The sequence below is a fragment of the Mustela putorius genome, unplaced genomic scaffold (assembly GCF_011764305.1).
Source record: "Mustela putorius furo isolate JIRA1106 unplaced genomic scaffold, ASM1176430v1.1 tig00000228_pilon_pilon_pilon, whole genome shotgun sequence".
Lineage (NCBI taxonomy): Eukaryota > Metazoa > Chordata > Mammalia > Carnivora > Mustelidae > Mustela > Mustela putorius.
In genome coordinates, this window is record NW_025421322.1 from 6,805,260 (window position 1) to 6,827,162 (window position 21,903).

General features: G+C 39.3%; 1 protein-coding gene across 6 annotated transcripts in view; it reads right to left on the reverse strand.

The window, feature by feature from the left end:
• Positions 1-21,903, reverse strand: part of UBR5 (ubiquitin protein ligase E3 component n-recognin 5) — a 136,424-nt gene that overhangs the window by 84,342 nt on the left and 30,179 nt on the right. For all 6 annotated transcript variants that reach the window (XM_045078002.1, XM_045077999.1, XM_045078001.1 and 3 more), the window contains exons 2-5: positions 8,298-8,342; positions 7,839-7,920; positions 7,325-7,401; positions 6,259-6,378 (exon numbers count right to left, since the gene is read on the reverse strand). In XM_045078002.1, the coding sequence (XP_044933937.1) occupies positions 6,259-6,378; positions 7,325-7,401; positions 7,839-7,920; positions 8,298-8,342 (324 nt within the window). The remainder of the gene's footprint in view (positions 1-6,258; positions 6,379-7,324; positions 7,402-7,838; positions 7,921-8,297; positions 8,343-21,903) is intronic.

Sequence of the window (21,903 nt, forward strand, 5' to 3'; positions counted from 1 at the left end):
TGACATCAAACAGAATAAAGAGACTTTAGATACTAATATCCCCATTTTAAACCTACTACTGAGTATAACTGACTCTCTTCCAAGTAAATCTGGTATTCTTATCCTTAACCTGGTCTGAGATGAGTTTAACAAAAAGAGCCACAAGATTTTTGAAATATCTTCCAGGATAAATCTATGTAACTATGAAAGGGAAGAACCAGGAGCAACTAGAAATCTTTAGCAAAAATACCTGCTGACAGTGAAAAGGCCAAAGAGAAAAATACTACAGGTCCCATAAATTTTGTCTGCTATGCATTTCTAAGAATGATCAGTTAAAGGGGCGCCTGGGTGGCTAAGTGGTTTAAGCCTCTGCTTTTGGCTCAGGTCCTGATCTGAGAGTCCTGGGATCAAGCCCTGCATCGGGCTCTCTGCTTGGCAGGGAGCCTGCTTCCCTTCCTCTCTCTCTCTGCCTACTTATGACCTCTCTCTCTGTGTCAAATAATTAAGATCTTAAAAAAAAAAGATCAGTTAAAATAAATGACCAATTATCAATTATCTAATGCTGATGGGAAAGAAAAACCAATAAAAGATCAGTTAAAATAAATGACCAATTATCAATTATCTAATGCTGATGGGAAAGAAAAACCAATTGTCTCAAATACAGAGACAATTCACTCCCTGATTCACAACTCAGAGGGAGCAAGCCTGGACTTTGAAGGAAGGGGTAGGGGACCACGGTCCATGGGGATGGCCTTTTTCATTTTTTGTTGCATCTGGTAAATTTGTGGATGAGAATCCCCTCTAGGGTCTCAAGATCTTCCTGTCCTAGATTCTCTATTACATGCTACAAATTGCAAACTTCTTTAAAGTTAAGTGTAATCAACAGAGAAAGAGGAATAAGCATCAACTATGCAACTCATGGGGGGAAAATGTATCATAAAGAAAAATTTTGACTCCGCAAAATTTCTTAATTTACAAAATAACTTGGTCATAATTTCACTATCAACAAACTGAGAATTTTCATGGAGGCCAAGAGAAACAATCAGCCTTCGACTGCTTACACTTTGCACACATCTGCAAGGCCAAATAAAGGTAAACAAACGACTGGCAATGACTTAGTGGACCCTGTGACATTTGTGACATTTCTCAATACTGCAACTCATGAATCAAATGCCAAAAAAAGCTCATGCTGAATTTGTTCTGGGACATATGTGTGGATAAGAGAGTGAGGGACAGGAAAAAAGTGGGCACAAAGGCAGTGTGGGCAAGGATGTGCAGGGGGAATCAAAAATTGCTTCTCTCTGCATTTTATTTTTTTTTTAAGATTTTATTGATTTATTTGAGAGAGAGAGATCACAAGCAGGGGGAGCAGAAGGCAGAGGGAGAAGCAGACTCCCTGGCGAGCAGGGAGCCCGATGCAAAATTCGATCCCAGGACCCTGAGATCATGACCTGAGCCAAAGGCAGACGCTCAACCGACTGAGTCACCCAAGCGCCCCTCTCTCTGTATTTTAAGTCTTAAGATTAACCCTAATCTTCTCTGGAGTAGATCTACAGAGGCTTTATTCAAGATCAAATGTACTACAGTTTATTATTATATGTTACATACTTCACTAGCAAAATAATAAAATTCCACTGCCATATTTGTCATTCTATTATAATTGGTTATATCAAGTTCTATTTATAAAGAGAACTTAAAATCTAAGACAATCTGAGCAACATAATAAATAGTAATGAATCATGGAATAAAATATCCATGAGACCATATGATATAAAGAACTGAAGAGAAATAGAATAAACAAGAAATAAATGGACAAAGAGGAAAAATTCTTCCTTACACTTGAATTCCAGTTAGTAAGTGTAAAAGGAATGACAGAAATTTTTAAAAATAACTATCTGGCCAACACCACAGAAATACTTAAGGCAAAAAATCATCAATGGATGCTAAAACCAAGCACAAAAATAAAATACTTAGTCCAAGAATCTCCCCACATAATACATATTAATTACAAAGGGGAAAATAGTAACTTTATAGTTGAGAAATCTGGCAACCACCACCTTATCTAACTAATCAGGGGTAATCTCACCACGAGGAGAGACGCACCAAGTGTGGGCCACCTAACACGAAGCACTGAGAAGGGAACATCACCACTTCTGCCGTATTCTTGACAAAAATGCCTCACCTGCAATCCCACTTAAAATCCTAGCATATTATTTTGTGTATACCAACAAGTGAGCCTAAAGCTTATATAGAGAGGCGCCTGGGTGGCTCAGTCAGTTAAATGTCTGCCTTCCACTCAAGTCATGATCCCAGAGTCCTGGAACCCCACATGGGGTTCCCTGCTCAGCGGGGAGCCTGCTTCCCCCTCTCTCTGCCTGCAGATTCCCCTGCTTGTGTGTGCATGCACTCTTTCTCTATCAAATAAATTAAAATCTTAAAAAGAAAAAAAAAAACAACTGATCAAAAAATGAGCCAGAGACCCTCCCTAACAGACACCTATCTGTGTATCTTCTCTGGTGAATACAGATACCAAGTAGCATATAGAAAGACGTTCCAAATCATACATCACTAGGGAAATGGAACCTAAAACAAAGAGATACCGCTACATGCCTATTAGAATGGCCAAGATCCAGAACACTAACAACACCGACTTTGCTTGTGAGCATGTGGAACAGTAAGAACTCTCACTCACTGCTGGTGGGAAAACAAAATGGTACGGAAAACAGCAGCCAGTTTCTCACAAAATGAAACATACTCCTAACGTATGTTCCAGGAATTGTGCTCTGCAGTATTAGAGTTGAAAACTTACATCCACAAAAAAACCTGCACACAATTTTTATTCATAACTGCCAAAACTTGGAAGCAACCAAGATGTCCTTCAGTAGGTGAACGCATAAGTAACCTATAGTACATCTAGACACAGAATTCCAACTACACAACATTCCGGAAAAGAGCAAACTATGGAGACAGTAACACCACCAGTCATTGCCAGGGGTTAGAGGGGAGGGAGGGGTGAATAGGCAGAGTGCAGGTGATTTTCAAGGAACTGAAACTCCTCTGTCCAGTACTATGATGGAGGATACATGTCATCATACGTTTGCATACAGAATGTACAACATCTAGGGTGACCCCGAATGGGAACCATGGACTCTGGGTGAGACTGATGGATCAGTGTAGGTTCATCAGCTTTAACAAATGGATTGCTCAGGCAGGAGATGTTGATAATAAGAGACTATACAGGGTAGAAACAGGGAGTATACAGGGAATCTCTGTATCTTTCTCCCGTTTTTGCTGTGAACCTGATAACCACTCTAAATAAAGACAACTTAAAAAAGAAAGAAAAAGGAAATGTATCACCTGGGTATAATAATGAGGAAATAGACAAATTCAAACATGCTACAAAATAATCGGACATTTTTCAAACACATCAAGGTCCAGAAAGTAAGGAGATTGAGAAACTGGCCCAGATTAGAGGAAACTACCAAAGCACGACAAGCACGTGCAATTTGGGATCCTGGATTGACTCCTGAACCAGAGGAAAGGGTGTTAGTGGGACAGTTAGTGGAATGTGAATAAACTGTAGATTAAGCACTGATCACTGTTAATTTCCTGATTTTGATCACTGTACTATAGTTAACATGTACAAATGTTAACATTCGGGGAATTTTTTTTTTAAAGATTTTATTTATTTATTTATTTGACAAACAAAGATCATAAGTAGGCAGAGAGGCAGGCAGAGAAAGGGGGGAGGCAGGCAGAGAAAGGGGGGAAGCAGGCTCCCCGCTGAGCAGAGAGCCCAATGTAGGGCTCGATCCCAGGAGCCTGAGATCATGACCTGAGTCGAAGGCAGAGGCTTTAACCCACTGAGCCACCCAGGCGCCCCTGGGGACAACATTTTAAAAGTCAAATTACTTCAATAATGTACTTTAAGAACAACAAAAGGAAATCAAATTATTTCAAAATAGAAATTTTAATTTAAAAATAAATACAGAACACAAATTAGTTAACAAATGACACTGCATAAACAGATAAAATAAGACAGATCAGCAAACTTTCTCTGTAAAAAGCAGACAAGTAAATAGTTTATTTAGGGTTTGTGAGCTAAAGTCTTTGTGGAGATGACTCCTCTTTGCTGTCTTAGTACAAAGCAGCCACAGACAGTAAAAGTATCAAGCATGCCTGTTTTAATAAAATCAAGAGGATTTAGTCCATAGATTGTAGTTTGCTGACCCTGCAATTAAACAAATTTCTTATTTTTTTAAGTTTTTTTAAATTAACATATAATGTATTATTAGCCCCAGGGGTACAGGTCTGTGAATCGTCATGCTTACACACTTCCAGCACTCACCATAGCACATACCCTCCCCAATGTCCATAACCCAGAGACCCTATCCTTAACCCTCAACCCCAGCAATCCTCAGCTTGTTTTGTGAGATTAAGAGTCTCTCGTGAATTGGGCGCCTGGGTGGCTCAGTGGGTTAAGCCGCTGCCTTCGGCTCAGGTCATGATCTCAGGGTTCTGGGATCGAGTCCCGCATCGGGCTCTCTGCTCAGCAGGGAGCCTGCTTCCCTCTCTCTCTCTCTGCCTGCCTCTCCGTCTACTTGTGATTTCTGTCAAATAAATAAATAAAATCTTAAAAAAAAAAACGCAAAAATGTCTCTCGTGAATTAAACAAATTTCTTAAAGAAGATAAAGTCTGACATGGTATAACACATAATAGTTATTCCTTTCATTTGTTATTACATATCATTTTCAGAATTCTTTATCATGTATTGCTGTTATCAGTTGTGTACACAGGACCATTAAAAGGAGATACTTAATATTTTACTAAAGACCAGAGCTATGTTTCCTATTAACAGTGCTAGTGCAGAATGAGCTCAATAAAGGATGTACTCCACCAAGTGACCTTCCTCTGACCTCAAAATAAACTTTAGTTCAGCATAAAAACAAAAAGGCAAAGAAACAATAAACATTTGGGGCTCTCAATTTTTAAATCTAACTTTACCTAGAAATTCACAGTGTCAAATATTTTTAATCATTTAAAAATGTTTAAAACCTTCCTCCTTCTCTTACCATATTTTGAAACAATTTAAACTGCTTCTAGTTACATTTCTCTGAGCAGCCTTTGAACACATCTGCTGACTTGACTTATTTGGCATTATCTAATCATTCATCAGGTAGTGTCAGAAAATCTAGGTATTCAAGAATCAAGGTATAAATGAGTAAAATCATCTGGCTTAGAATTTGTATATGATTTCTTTAACAGCTTCTCAACTTCAGATAAAATGAAAAGAGTTGATTATCTAGTTTTAGAAGTACACGTGTCATAAATAATTTTTTTAAAAAGTATAAACTTCCAGTTATAAAGTCAGTCAGTCATGAGGATATAATAATGTACAACATGGTGACTATAGTTAATACTATATTTCGCTAGAGTAGATCTTAAAAATCCTCATCACAAGAAACAAAAATTATATTTTAAGTATGTACAGTGAGGAAGGGGTGCCTGGGCGGCTCAGTCGGTTAAGCAGCTGCCTTCAGCTTAGGTCATGACCTCAGGGTCCTGGAATCGAGTTCTGAATCAGGCTCCCTGCTCAGCAGAGAGCCTGCTTCTCCCTCTCCTTCTGCCTACCGCTCTGCCTACTTGTGCTCTGTCAAATAAATAAAAATCTTAACAAACAAACAAACAAACAAACAATGTATGAGGATAGATGTTAACTAGACTTACTGTGGTGATTATTTCACAAAGCATAAATATCAAATGATTACACTGTACATCTGAAACTAATAGAATGTTATATGTCAACTGTATCTTGATAAAAAAAATAAAAAGAATTTGGGGCACTGGATGTTTCAGTTGGTTCAGCGTCGGACTCGTGGTTTTGGCTCAGATCATAATCTCAGAGTCCTAGGATCGGGCCCCAAATCCCCCATCTCAGGGGAGGGAATCTGCCTTTCTCCCCCTTTCTCTGCCCCCCACCTTGTCTAGAAATAAATCTTTAAAAATAAAAAAAAACTTAATTAAAGGCTGTCAGGTTTAGTTACATGATTTTCAAACCTCACTAAATTAATTCAGAAAGAAATACCAGATTTGGAACTTAGAAATGTTAGGTCAAGAGCCTGGGTGCTGCTGTGCCATGAGCAACAAGAGCACCTGCCCAGCATTCAGGGCTTTCCTCATGGCACCACTTGGTACCGTAGGAGGCACTGTCTCGGAATGACAGCACTCACAGAGCGCCGGCCCAGACTAGTAGAGGCCATCACCTGGCCACAACTTACCCCAGGGTGTTGCCTGCCAGCCTGCCCAGAGTCTCAGAACCTGAGAGAAACCATGGGGAGTCACTTGTCCTCCCAGGCCTCGATGTCCTCCCCGCCCCCGAGTTGCTGTTCAACTTTGACCTGGGGAGAAAACAGGAGGAACAAGAGTCACAGAACAGTCCCAAACTCACTAGGCACAAGCCTGGGACTCCCAGCCTCACTGCTCTGGGAGTGATAGTAGTGAGACACCAGCCTCACTCTTTCCCGACCGCTCAGGAATGTGTCCTTCCCGTCAAAGAGCAAGCCTAACAACTTATAGCCTCCTAGCAATCCAGCCCTCGCTCCTGGTTCAAAGTGACTGCACGGTTTAACTGCAAATGAGTAATTCTTTACATTTTTTCAAGTAATCATGCTTTCCTTAGAGGCACGCAACTGGAATTCATCATACATTATCTAGCAATGGTTTTTGTATGTATCATTTATAAAGACCACAATTTTGAAGACCCTTGGTCAATTTCAAACTGCATTACCTGAACTGGAAATACTAAAAAGGAAAAAACATGAGGTGCCCGGCTGGTTCAGTCGGAAGAGCACGTGACTCAGTCTGGGGAGGTAGTGAGTTCGAGACACATGCTAGGTATAGATATTACTTTAAAAAGGGCGGGGAAGGGGGCCGTGCTGGCTCAGTTGGTAGAGCCCGAGACTCAGTCTCAGGGTGTGAGTTCAAGCCCCACACTGGGTATAAAGATTACTTAAAAATAAAATCTTGAGGGGGGAAAAAAGATCTAAAAAATCATTTCAGTCAAAGAACAGATCTGACTTGAGACCTACCACATACATAAATCATTCTCTGATAACCAACTCCTGTAAAGTGACTGACTTCTCTGCTATTTTCAATACTAATGCTATAAATCACTGCTTGCAGAAAAATTAAAACTACAAGATAACTATTTCACTATTTTAAGTGCCTCATCTTCTACAAAGCTTTTCTTTAATTTTGAAGGCAATCATAATCAAAACACAGGTTTAATATAATACCTTGGAAGAGCTAAATACTTACAAAATAGAAAGGGCATTAAGGTCTTACCCATCGTTATTATCAGGTTTGCCCAATTCCAATCTGTCTGGTTGTACTGAGAAACCGATCCTGCAAACTCTACCATCCTAAAAGCCAAGAAAATAGAAGAAATCACCAAAGTAAGAATGTGTATTAAAATATGAATTTATTCAATAAACAGATTACGTCTCCATCACTATCAATTCAGAAGACGACAAATAAGTTCCTTTTGAGAAGGCACCTCACACCTGACCTGGGGAAGTTGTTTTATTATCAGGACACCAGGAAAAATAAGTTGAAGTATCTCTAACAGAATTCAGAGTAAGGAAGTGACTGGGTGTCAGGAACTTCTCCACTAATATGGTGGTTTCAAGCTGTAGTAAATCACTTAAGCTTTCTCTGAGCCACAGAATGTACAAAATAAGGAAACAACTCTGGCAAGAAACTTCTATTTGCCTGGTTAAAAAGGAAGATACATGATAATGCACAACTGTATTTTAATTTAAGTTCCTTTTCATTTCTATACCTTACATAAAGAATTTACCTCAAGAAGAAAGGCAGCATGATTTGGTCCTACCACACACTGTTTGATGGCAGCCTGTTCCAATACAGTCAAAGGGGGGTGGCTATGGAATAAAAAAAGTCAAACAAAGTTATTTTTTTAAACGGCAAATACATTCTAGGGTTGGTATGTTTGTTTTTATCTGATTAACCGAGGGGAAATAAAATAGCTGGCAAAACCTGTTTTTAAAAATTAATATTTACATATTATAATAAGCAATAATTGAAAAATAATAACTATGATATCCTGATAGTTATTTTAGGTCCTTGGCATGCCAGATTTTTTAAAAACCAGTATGAATAGAACCTATTATTCAAATGAACCCAACTTATAAAAAGTTGATAGATTTAAATACTCCTGGTAACTTCTGCCTGAGTTATTTTTCCTACAAAAGAAAAAAATGCTGTTTTCAGAAAATTTTAAATATCTTAAAATTCTTACCTGTTTAAATTGTATTTATTCAGTTTTTCTGAAACTTCCCGTAACCTTTAAAAACAAAATGAAATATGAATAAGCTGTATGTACAAATTCCTTTTAAACAAAATAGCTTTTTTTCCCCCAGTGTTCCAAGATTCATTGTTTATGCACCACATCCAGTGCTCCATGCAATATGTGACTTCCTTAATAACCACCACCAGGCAAAGCAAAATAGTTCTGATAGGTATACTTATATCATTATTTGGTGATTTCTAATGGTAGTATACAAAAAATCTGCTGTGGTAAGAATATTTTTTATATTATCTTTGATTTTTGTCCCCAAAAATATTCCTGAGTCAACCCTATAATTCCCCTCCCTCACCACCCCATTAGCAACTCTGATAATATTAATCCCATTTTACAGATGAGAAAACTGAGGCTCCTAGTAGTTATAATACACAAAGTGGCAACAAAGCTGGTACTTGAACCAACACTAATGGAAGCCACTTTTTAAACACTGTGCTATATATGCCAAAAGAGATCCTTAAATGTATATGTAAATCATAAAATGAAGATACTGGGGTAGCATAAATCTATTAAGAATTTAATATGGGGAAGAAAAAGCCTGGAAGCCTAATTGACTTAAGACACAGTCTCAAATTCCTGAAGGGCCTTCTGACACAAAACTATACAAATTAAGACCTCTTGTGTCTGTATCTACAGAACAAGGATAACACTTCTCCCATTTCTAGAAGAAAATTATGCTTCAAAAAATCTCAAAAGGCTGCATAACTAAGAGATATTAACCCATATTATCTATTATGACTGTGCTGCTTATCTCAAGAAAACCATCTTGAATTAATACAAAATACTGTAATGCTCATTTAAACCAGACATTTTGATCAATTTAAGGAACTCATTTTAAATGTAAAGATGTAATCAAATGCAGAGATTATAAGAGTTTCAGTCTATCAAGCTACCAAAACAAGTGCTTGGTCTTTCAAAATTTTTTCATAAATAATTCTCTTAAAAACAGAATTTTAGAAAGCAATAGAAAAAAATTAAGACATTAAATCAATAGGAAATTCCATCGGGTGCCTGGGTGCCTCAGTCAGTTAAGCATCTACCTTCAGCTCAGGTCTCGGGGATAGTGTGACAGAGCCCCAGAGAAGCCTCCCTCCGCTCAGCAGGGAGTCTGCTTCTCCCTTTCCCTCTGCCTGCAGCGCTTCCTGTTTGTGTGTGTGCACATGTGCTCTCTGTAATAAAATCTTTAAAAAAATTTTTTTAAATAGGAAATTCCATGAATTTTGCTTTCTGAAAAATGACAGAAATGGACAAAATCAAATTTCATTCACTTGTACTAACAGATCAAAGGGGTATACACACCCCCAAAATAAGTCACAGCTTAAAGCGAGTTTAGGATTCAAAGCTGCCATAAATCATTTATTATATATATGGGCAAATAACCTAATTATTTCAGTAGGAGATTCTAATAGGACCCAACTGTCTCAAGTTTATTTTATCCTATAAATTCTATCCCCTGTTTAATGCTGAGGAGCACCTTTCAAACACTAACATATATACAGTTACTTGCCAATTCTGAAACTTACTCCTAAGCAAAAATAACTTTCAGATGATGCCATACTTAATTTCTCTCCCCCTCACTGGTGACTTTATTCTCACTCCCAAAGAACAGCACCTGACCATGTGTGAACTGGCCCCCAACAAAATAATTTTCATTTTTGCTGCCTAGTGTTGCATTTACTTTCATTAACAATGATGTGTTTTCCTTGTCCTGTAAAGTCAAGTCTTTTCCCAAATCCCAGTTTGCCCATTTACAAGGCACATTTCTGGATTCCAAGAGAAGATGAAATACTGTAAGAGTAATGCACTTTGTGGGATTCATGAGCTCTGGGAAGGCCAACTAGAAAATGGGGATAAAATAAACTGGGAGGCTCCAAACAATGACCTTCAGAATCCTGGAGCAGAGGCAAGAGCAGAGCTAGAGGGAAAAGCCTAAGAAATGTTTACGTCCCCAAAACCACAGTAGTACTCCGAGAAGGTACATTTTTTCCTGCAGGCAACTAAACCCGTTCATTCCCATTCCTTCCTCTTCGCCCAACAAGGTCTTGAGAGCTTTCACAAAGTCTACAGGTGGAGGGAGAGGAAGGAGCTGAGGGCAGATAAAATTTGTCAAAGCCTTTTCAAAACTGGGCAATAACACTGATTAAAAATCAAATGTTGCTTTCATGGCTTCAAATACTATTCCATGTACACCATACTTGTAACGCTAAAAGAAGCTCTCAAAACATCAAAATGCTACGAGTATGAAGTCGAGAACTCACCAGCAAATCTCAGGCCACTAGGGAAATGATGGTCACTACCATCAATTCCATTTTCTAATCTCAAAAACCATGGTGGACTCCTAACAGCATCTTAAATGTATACCCATCTGTACTAGAAACAATGTCCACTGGGTAACAAGAAATCTTACTCCCAGATCATCTACTAACTGAGCTCATTTGAGCCCATTAAATCTCAGGTTCTCTACGTAGGGGAAGACTAAAAATCACCTGTGATTCTTTTCAGCCCTAGAATTCTTTTGAATGTCTGAAAAGCAAACAGATCAGTGGGGATAAATAAATAGTTTATATGGGACTAGCACTTACTGTCATATTGTTTCACCTAACCCATCTGAAACTTTCATATAGAAACCGATTTTAGGGGCGCCTGGGTGGCTCAGTGGGTTAAGCCGCTGCCTTCGGCTCGGGTCGTGATCTCAGGGTTCTGGGATCAAGTCCTGCGTCAGGCTCTCTGCTCAGCAGGGAGCCTGCTTCCTCCTCTCTCTCTCTACCTGCCTCTCTTGCCTGCTTGTAATCTCTCTCTGTCAAATAAATAAATAAAATCTTTAAAAAAAAAAAGAAAAAGAAAGAAACCGATTTTACATGTACTCTTTAGGATGTTTCCCCGAATACCAAATTTTTAAAATTTCTTAAATTCAATTACCAAAATTTGCACAAAAATATATCATGCTTGCAAACCTCAAAACAGCAGGACTAAATTGGCCCCCTAAGCATAAATCTCAGATGGTATCAACAAAAAACCTACAAACAAGAAACTATAAAATAAAGAGTATTTAGTTCCCCCTTTAACATTAGAGTCCTCAGGAGACAAGAAAACCATAGAATCACTGCAGACCAAAGATCACATTCAATTACTAAGTTACTGAATGTCTCTACATAATTATTAGGCACTCATCTACTTTAAAGGATCTTTCCCCGAAAGCGTACAACGCTTAAAGTCATGAACTGTATTTCCTCTAGTAGCAACGTGAACAAAAGTTTCCCTTGTTTTTAAAATAAAAGGCAAACCACCCTAGAACTCACCAAGCTCCATTTCAGAATAAATCTTTACATATGGTTGTGACGGGAAACAATTTTAAGAGTACAGCATAACATTACAAAAAATCTCACAACTCAGCATTTAACCAAACTCAGGGATAGGTCAGGAAGCCTTTGATAAGGCTCTAACACCCAGTTGGTAGGTTAGCAGTAAGCTTCTGACAATCCTTAGTACTCCTACACCAAAGATTTAGTCTATGTTCCAATTCAATAACCCATTTCATTCCTTTAAATTTATAGGCATTTTATAGATCCAGAGGCTGGATTTCCCCCCCCCCCTTAAAGCACCAAGGTAGGGTAACAGCAAACTGATGTTTTAAAAAGAGACAAGAGGGCGCCTGGGTGGCTCAGTGGGTTAAGCCTCTGCCTTCCGCTCAGGTCATGATCCCGAAGTCCTGTGATGGAGCTCCGCATCGGGCTTTCTGCTCAGCAAGCAGCCTGCTTCCCCCACTCTCTCTGCCTGTCTCTCTACCTACTTGTGATCTCTCTCTGTCAGATAAATAATTCAAATGTGGGGGGGGGGATAAATAGATAAATAAATAAAATAAAGAGAGACAAGAGGGGAGCCTGGGTGACTTCAGTGGGTTGGGTGACCGCCTTCGGCTCAGGTCATGATCCTGGGGTCCTGGGATCAAGCCCCACATTGGGCTCCTTGCTCAGCGGGGAGCCTACTTCTCCCTCTCCCTCTGCCTGGTTGTGTTCGTTCACACTCGCTCTCTCTCTCTTTCTCTGTGTCAAATAAATAAATAAATCTTTTTTTAAAAAAATTAAAGAGACAAGAAGTCCAAGTATAATCTGCTAGAATCTAATGTATTTCACTGCTGCCCTAAAAATCCCTTAGAAGTTCAGGCTCCTTTTCCCCAAATTTAACATTATAATTTCAAAGATAATTCATCTTCTCACCGATCCTCGATTGGGAATAGCATCAGTGCAGGTCCATCAGTTTTAGAATTCTTTATCTCCCCTGTCACATCCCACACCTGCATGTTCAGACACACATATCCCTGAACTGAAAGCAACCTGACAGACTGCTAGCTGTATTTCTAAAACGAAAAACACGTAGGTATATTTAGATCCTGAAAAGGCTTCAATTCTCCAGGGCAGAAAGATATTCCTGACACCCCACCTTCTACAAGATGATGGTCTTCATATATCTGGAAGTTTAAGACCAGGTACACCTACCCATGTTTCATGTTTAGTAGTAATCACCATTAACAGTGAAAAAGTGACAAAATCTGCCAGCAGTACATTTCTTCCAGGCTCTTTCCTACTTATTTCAGGCCCAGCTCAAATGTTACCTCCTTCATGAATTTGTCCTGATAGCCCTACTTTTCTTCCTACAGAAATTGACAGTTTCTCCCTCCTAGAGGACCTTTGTGTCTACTTTGCACTCATTTGTTTCCGCCTGAACTGGCTTCAGAGACAGTAAAGACAGGAGAAAACCAAGTCTTTCCCCACTCTCCCACTTCTTTAGATACAGTTCCAACAGTGAAAAATGTACAATACTACTTGCGTACAATCCATTTCAGAGGAAGACAAGGTTCCTGATCTTATCTCAATAAAATCAACTCTCCAAGTCTTCCAACTCAGACTAAAGTTTACAATAGGCAAGAAAAGAATGAATATACAGGCTTCTTTTAAGACAATTACCCATATTAGCTCTTGTAAGCAGACCAGTTAACATAAAACATTTAGTAACTGAACACTTACCCAATAATCATATCAGCAACCTGGCTTTAAAGTGACCTCACTCCAACCTCTACCCACCCATCCATGGAATAAAACTTGTACATATGAGTATCATTTTATTTTGGTGTAAAGGGTTTAATAATCCATATAAGGAAACAACAGCCAACAGTAAAAGATTACCTACAACACTAAATTATACATTAAAAATCTGTGCCCAGATTATTTTCTTGTAGGACATTCCCCCCCAAAAAAAACTTTAAATCTTAGAGCCTAAAATTCAAAAAGCAATGAAATTATATTATTTTTTTTTTTTTGGAGCAACTCTGTTGCTCGATAGATGGCAAAGATAGAGAAGGCAAGCTTTTACAGTCTTTTCTGCTCTGTCACCCCACACTTTCCTAAGCACAGGCACTCAGTCCTTAACTTTCACATTGTTCTTTTACACAAATGTCATGCCGTACCGTATGTGTGTGTGTGTGTGTGTGTGTGTATATGCTGCCGCCTCTGAACTGTCTCTTCGCATGTCAGCTGTTCAACATTATCCTTGACATTAATAAACTCGAGCTATCACGTGGTGGTCCCACCTGCCAGCCGCTGGCACTGGGAGAAGAGGCTCTGCCTTGGACAGAGCTACAGAGGGTATTTTGAAACGGTCACTTACTTGTGCCAGCAGCTAGCAGGCACATTCCCAGCAGTACCAGATAAATGAAAATCTGGGGCTGCCTTACTCAATCCAGTCCAGAGATCATCAAACCAAAAATCCCTTTCCACAGCGTCCTGCAGCAAGCCAACAGCAAACCAGTAAAGGTATGCTGACAGGGAATCCTCTTCAGGATGTCTTGGGTATAAAACAGAAGGGGCCAACTGAGTGCCAGTGCTACACTGGGGATCTGCTTTACTATGAAGGGGCTAAACCTTTCTTGCTACCCATCCAACTCCACATTATGACTTAAATATTAAGAGCTCCCTTGATCCATAGGACTGAGGATGGCTGGGAAGAACCTGAAAGATTAGGGCTGTCTTGGCAAGCAAGAAGCACCAACTTGCTAATTCTCTTCATCTTTGTGATTATGGAAGACCCCACATACAGTGGGTCTGAAATTTGACTTCAAAACATTCAACTTTCAGATCCATTCTTTGAAATCCATTTTGTACTGCCTCTATCTGACCATGGGTTCACCAGCTTCAGGATTTCCAGAACAGTAAATGGGAGTGGGGTTGGATAAATAATGAGAGAAGCAAGGTAGCTATTTAGACAACACACACATTATATAAATAAATAAATAGATAGATAGATAGATTTTAAAGTATCACTATACCTCATTTTCACAGCAAAAATGTAAGGAGACCATAATCTTAGATTAAATATAAACCAAAAAAAATTATCTATAATAAAAACTATTTTGTCCTTAATTTTTCTCATGTCTCTGCTGACCACAGAAAACTTCAAAGTTTAACATTAAAGTCTTCCCAACAGCCTTTCTTGTCAACCCCTCATAATGTACTTCAAAATTTTAAATTTTATCTTAGAACCACTTTACACTCTTCAAAATTGAAGACTCCAGTGGTACCTGGGTGGCTCAGTCACTTAAGTATCTGCCTTCCGCTCAGGTCATGATCCTGAGGTCCTGACATAGGGCTCCCTGCTCATGGGGACTATGTTTCTCTCTCTTTCTCTCCCTCTTTCCCCCCAACTGTACTCTCTAATAAATAAAATCTTAAAAAAAAATTGAGGACCCCCAAGAATACTTTTGTTTATGGGGGTCACAAACACTGATATTTATAATATTAAGTACCAAGAAAATTTTAAATATTTATTACAATAATAAACTCATTACACAGACAAAAATTACCTTATGAAAAGTAACTATTTTCCCAAAACAATTTGTGATGGGGGACTATTTTACATTTTTGCAGACTTCTTTATTATTGGTCTTAGTATCAGAGAGCTACATTCTCAGATCTGCTTCTGCATTCTGTATGTCACAGTACATTGTTTGGGCTGAAGTATGGGAAGAAGATCTGGCCTTATATAAATCAGCTGTTGGAAAAACAAATGACATTTTACTACCCCTTACACATCACTGTAAATATTCTTTGATATTACACCAAAACTGGACAAGTGATCGTTCTTTAAAGGCTGGGAGCAATGTAAAACCTTCTGAAACCTACCAAATCTTTTGCCCATGTGCAAGTCTCTAACCGCATATGCTGGTCATAAGGAAAATAATGGTGTGCTGACTTACGCAGATCTTCAAAATCATGTTTGTTAACCTCACAATGATGGATGCAAACTTTCCGAAATTCTAATTTTTGCTTGAAAGCTTAATTTTATCACTGGCAACAAATAGCTTCAGTTGTTTTCCTTGAAATGACAGGCTCACTATGGTCATTTTGGAAAAAATGTCTGTCAAATACCCAAGGCTTATTTTAAGTAAGGTAAGTGTTCCTGAAGAAAGCAGCTAGTTAAGCTTGCATCAGAAACAACTGCAGAAGTGTTTTTCTTCCACATGACCAATGTTCATTTTGTCACACTGCATATAAAAGTGACAGATACTCAAAGGTTAAGATTTAATAAAATTAGCAATTTGAGGGCGCCTACGTGGCTCAGTGGGTCAAAGACTCTGCCTTCAGCTCGGGTCATGATCTCAGGGTCCTGCATCGGGCTCTCTGCTCAGCAGGGAGCCTGCTTCCCCCTCTCTCTCTGCCTGCCTCTCTGCATACTTGTGATCTCTATCTGTCAAATAAATAAATAAAATCTTAAAATAAATAAAATTAGCAATTTTTACCATTTCATCAAAGACACCCCTGAGTAAAAACTGGCTTTTCCTGCAAGTGCAAAAAAGTGAAGAATACAGTAATTTTCAATTCAGTCTGGTGCCACTACTTTGATTTGTACTAAGAAGCCAGTATTTTCCTGCCACTGCTTTTGAACAATAACACAAATTTCAAAACAGTGAAAAAGGCAAAGTCGCAGTATTATTATGAAGATGGTTTAAAAAAAAAAAAAAAAAGATTTTATTTATTTACCAGAAAGAGTGAGACAGAGAATGCAGGAGCAGGGGGAGGGGCAGAGGGAGAGACAGACTCCCCAATGAGCAGGGAGCCAAAGTGGAGCTCCATCCCAGGACCCTGGGATCATGGCCAGAGCTGAAGGCAGATGCTAACCTGACTGAGTCACCCAGGGGACCCTATTATGAAGATAATGTTGACCTCAGAGCCCATGAGAAGGTCTTGGAGACCCAGAGTCTACAGACTACACTCTGAGAATGAGAGTTGGGCAGGGAGGGTGGCAGATAAAAGTAATAAAATAAATTCACGGTGCCATTAAAGGAGCCAATACTAAATCAGTGTCAGAAAAAATAAGTAATTGTTCATTCATCTTAGTAACACAGCCACTACATCAAACAAAATAATTACACACTTTTAAAATAGTTTTTAAATTATGGATATTCTTTTTTTTTTTTAAGATTATTTATTTATTTATTTGAGAGAAAGAGAGACAGAGTGAGAGAGCATGAGAGGGGAGGTCAGAGGGAGAAGCAGACTCCCCATGGAGCTGGAAGCCTGATGTGGGACTCGATCCCAGGACTCCGGGATCATGACCTGAGCCGAAGGCAGTCACTTAACCAACTGAGCCACCCAGGTGCCCAAAAATTATGGATATTCTTTGATACTACACCAGAACTCAGCAAGTGATAGTTTCTTAAAGGCTGGTTGCAATGTGGAATCTGAAACCCTATCAAAGAACTTTCCATAGTGTTACAGGAAAACCCACTGGTCTGTCTTATACTCTGAATAAATCATTTACCCATGTATGCTTCTGTTTAGATAGAAAATGGCACCATAGGGATGCCTGGATAGCTCAATCAGTTAAGCGGCTGCCTTCGGCTCAGGGATCCGGTCCCCCAACAGGCTCCTTGCTCAGCGGGGAGGCTGATTCTCCCTCTGCCCATTCTGCCTGCTGCTCCCCCCACTTGTGCTCATGTGCACACACTCTCTGACAAATAAATAAATAGAACACTTTTAAAAAATAAAATAAGGGGTGTCTGGATCTGGCTTCGGCTCAGGTCATGATCCTGGGAACTGGAATCAAGCCTAGCATCCTGCTCCCTGCTCGGCAGGAAGTCTGCTTCTCCCTCTCATTCTGCCACTCCCCCTGCTTGTGCTGTCAAGTGAATGAATAAAATTTAAAATAATAATAATAATAAATCTTAAAAATAAAGTAAAATGGCACTGTAAAGTGCATGAAGTAGCATAAAGCATATTTAATATTTTTAATGGTACCTCCCTAATAATATTAAAATCTCATGAAAGACATTAAGTGAATATAATTGACTTACCAGTGGTTTTCTATTTACTTACTTGTGAGAGAACGCAAGCCGGCGGGGGGGTGGGGGGGGTGGGGGGGTGGAGAGACCCAGCCCCCTGCTGAGCAGGGATTTCCCAATGCAGGACTTGGCTGGATTCCAGGACCCTGGGATCATGACCTGAGCCCAAGGCTGACGTTTAACAGACTGATTAACCCAGGCACCCCTCTTACCAGTGGTTTTCAACAGAAGAAGGCAGTAGGGGCAAGGATACAGAAGAGCCTATTGAAGATTTGTATTTAAAAGCTACAGTGAATTACCAATAGGGTGCAGGGGAGCCTCAAGATGTCACACGCTGCTAGCCTACAGATGTACACACGATATTGAACCACATGGCATTTTAAATTTTTTAAAGATTTTTAAAGATTCTTGGCCAACATTTAAACTTGGGAGAATTTTACAGAGAATTCAGGTTTTTAGCTTCTTTTGAAAAATGAGATCGAGCAACTGCATTTATCTTCCCCATGGTGCCTAGAGGTACCCTTACCTAGAGGTACCTAGCACCTGTAGGAATCTGGGTTTGAGGCCAGTAATAGGGAAGGATTACTCTTCCCAACCCCTGAAAAAGGTATTTGTTTGGTGAAGAGGAATATGCTCCGGTTTATAATTCAAATTGCAGCATGCACAGTGATCCCTAATATATCTTTGCTCAGCCATAAGTCATAAGCACATTTTATTTCTTTAAATTGACTTCACAATTTCTAAAATAGTGGTATGACTTTTCTCACTTTTTGCCCACCCAAAGAGAACTAAGCCTAGCAGCAAACATCTGACTTTACTATTAAAAGACCCCAAATCACACAAATGACGGCTTTTACAGAGGGAAAATCCATCTGTCAGCTTCCTGAATGACAATTATAGGTAGGGCTTATACACATACTTCATGCTTATGGAGATGACAAATGCTAGTTTACATAATGTGTCCACTTTAAGTAAACGATACAGGACATTCATCTTCAAGATGCATCCAACACCAAAAAGGATAGAAGTTTCTAAATAAATACTATAAATTCACAAAATGATACAAATTTTCTTAAACAGGAAAATTTTCAAATTATTTCCCCTAAAATGGTTTTCAGTTAAAACTGTTAAGAGTTCTATAAAATAAAGATAAGAAAATTCATTTTACAGAAATGCCCTGTAAACTAGCACAGAACAACAACAATAAAAAGGCATCCCACTCATAAATAATTTCTTCCCCTAACCTGGGAAATATCCTGCTTACAAACTCCTATACAGTATTGTAAATAACATTTTCCTAACAAAATGAAAAGGAGACCAAAACCTCAAATTCCTGTGCCATTTGAAAAGCCAAACACCTCTCTGAGAAACTAAATGCCAAACACAACAAAATGAATCATTTTCCTTTAAAGCCAAAATACCACGTTATTTTCAGCTCCATTCAAAACAGGAAAAGGGAAATACACATGCCAAATGGACAAGAAATTTGGTAGAAAAAGATACAAGATATGGCCTTTATACATTAATTGTTCTTGACAATTTCTTGAGTCCTTCTGTCTAATTCTATCTTGGTAAGAGTAAGACTATACACGCATATAAGAATCAAAGTATGCTAACAGAAAGAGAAGTCTTCTTTTGAGTTATCTTCAAAAAGTGTTTCTAGCATCCAGCCAAAAATTCAAGAGAAAATTCTTGGTTTTCTTCACCCTTAGGCCATATCTACATTCTGAGTATCTGCAACATCATTCATTAAAGTATCTGCCAGATGCAGATAATGTATTCAAATCATTATAATCCCAATTTCAACTCTCCATACAAACTGAACGTGTCATGAGGTAACTGATACTTGTCCTAGTACAACTACTGCCGTTTGGCAAGTTACACAGTCCCTGAGATGGAACTGTAAACTGAAGTAAAACACCTGTAATGAAATCTGACTTTCCCAGAGAAACAAGACAAGGAATATAAGAAGCATATAATCCTAACCAAGGAATCTTGATAAAATTAACATCAAAGATGAAACTGTAGTTTTACTGCTTTTGAAATGGCCATTTTACATTCCACCCACCCTAGGAACCAGAGCTGCAGTCTTTGAGGGGCACAGGGCTGGGAAAGAATGAGCTGTGAAGTCAGACAAGCCAACCCGGGTCTGAGTTCAGACCTGCCATTAACTGGCTCTAGAACCTTGGGCAAACTTACTCAAACCTTCCAGAACTTGGGAGGGCTTCCGGTCTGCTAACTTGAGCATAAAACCACTTGTCTGGTAGTGCTGCTGTGAGGATTAAAGGTAATTCTGTGATGTGCCTTGGAAAGAACCAAGGACCTAAATGCTCAATAAATGACAGTCATTAACATCACTTAACTATGTATGTTCATATTCTTCATCCTTGGACAGCTTGCTTTATTTTGCAGCTCAAATCCCCCAAGTTCTGGCTTAACTGACTGCCAAACTAAACAGGGGCCAATTTAAATCTAGAGATCAAGGGTAGGAACCTGAAGATCCGGGAATTGGGATCCAGGGAATGAGAGCTACATCCAGGAACTCCTGGTATTAGAAGTCTGTATAGGCACAAGAATTCCTCTGTTTCCTGTGCAAGGAAGGGGTCTTAGCTCACGAAGCATGAGAGGTTCCTCTTCTTGCCCCTACTACCTCTCTCATCTCTTTACTCTTCCAGAGCATTCTACACTCCAAACATCACTATAGTCTCACACTTCCATAACTAGATTATACTCATATACTACTGTCTTATTTTTTTGAACACATCTATTCCCTTAGCCTAGAGTAACTATACCCCACTGCCTTCTACACACCTAGCTACTAGGCCCTCAAGGCTACCCTGAAACAACCTGTGGGAAACCTGAGTTCACAGTTCACTCCAGGTTGACCTAGGCATTTCTCCCAATCCAGCTTTAGACCTGCAGCAAACTTCCCTCAGAGCACTTCCTATGATGTAACTACTCACTGGATGAAATATTTGTCTCTTTCACCACCAGACAAATTCTAAGGCAAGAAACATGTTTTATTAACTTCTAAATCCCTACAACCTGGCACATAGTAAATCCTTCCTAACCATGCGCCCATTGAAGGGCAGCTGAACAAATGAATGGGCATTCTTATGTCTCGGCTCTGAGTCCTACACTGCCTCAAAATGATAAACTCATAGTTATTTTTAAAGATTTTTATGTGTTCTCTTATGTGACCAATATTATGAGACTAGGTTTTTTTAAATATACCAAAGGAATGTTGTCCTATGAAACAAACTCTGGGCGGCCCTGCCCTAATTCAAATGCCCCAGCAGTACCATCAGAAACTCGCGCCAACTCCTTCTGCAAGATTCATCTACAGAAACCTTTTTACCCAACAGTGAGGAACACCACGAAGTTTTCACCGCCTGGGATACTCTCCCAGCACCCTCCATCTAGAAGAGGGTCTCCTTTTTGACTCCTTCCCTCCTCTGTGATTTAATTTGAGTTGGTATTAGGGAAAGGGGCTGAAGGAGCCCAAAGAAGTTGGAAGCAAAGGGGAAGAGAGAAAGAGAGCCCGTCAGGAAGCAACATTACAGATAAAAGTCTGTGTGCAGCCTCCTGTTTAGGTGCCTGAAGCTGGTAACTTGAGTCTAACAGGCTAAGTGCCTTAAAATGCAAACTAGAGAAACTCTGGTCACTGGACATCTACCGACAAGGAATCCAATAAAAGATTCTAACATGTAATGGTGGTATCAAAATAGAAAAATCATATATAAATGCCCATATTCATTTTTTTGTCTGGTTTTGTTGTTGTGGCTATTTAGCCGATCGCCAACATGGCCACCATGAAGGCAGAGTGCGTGCCAGGCCTGTCCTGCCTAGATTCCAGCAAACGGCCCTAGGTTTAGAGTCTCAGCTCCACCATTAAAAGGCAAGCACAACCTTGAGGTCACTTAACATTTGCTCTCATGTTTCCACCTCTGCCAAAAATGGTCATCACAGTATCTGTTCCAGAGCTGTCTTAAGAACTGGATAATGAGCCACATGTAAAAGTAGTATGTACCATCTTAAGTAACAGTGTATAAATCTAGCTGATCATCAAAACCTCTAGGGAACATTAAAAAAGACATCCCCAGTCCTCACTTAAAACTACTAAATCAGAGATCTCCAAATACAAGGCTTGGTGATATTCTGGCTAAATAAGTTATGGCACACGCATGAATTAGTTCTGGAAGGCGTAAT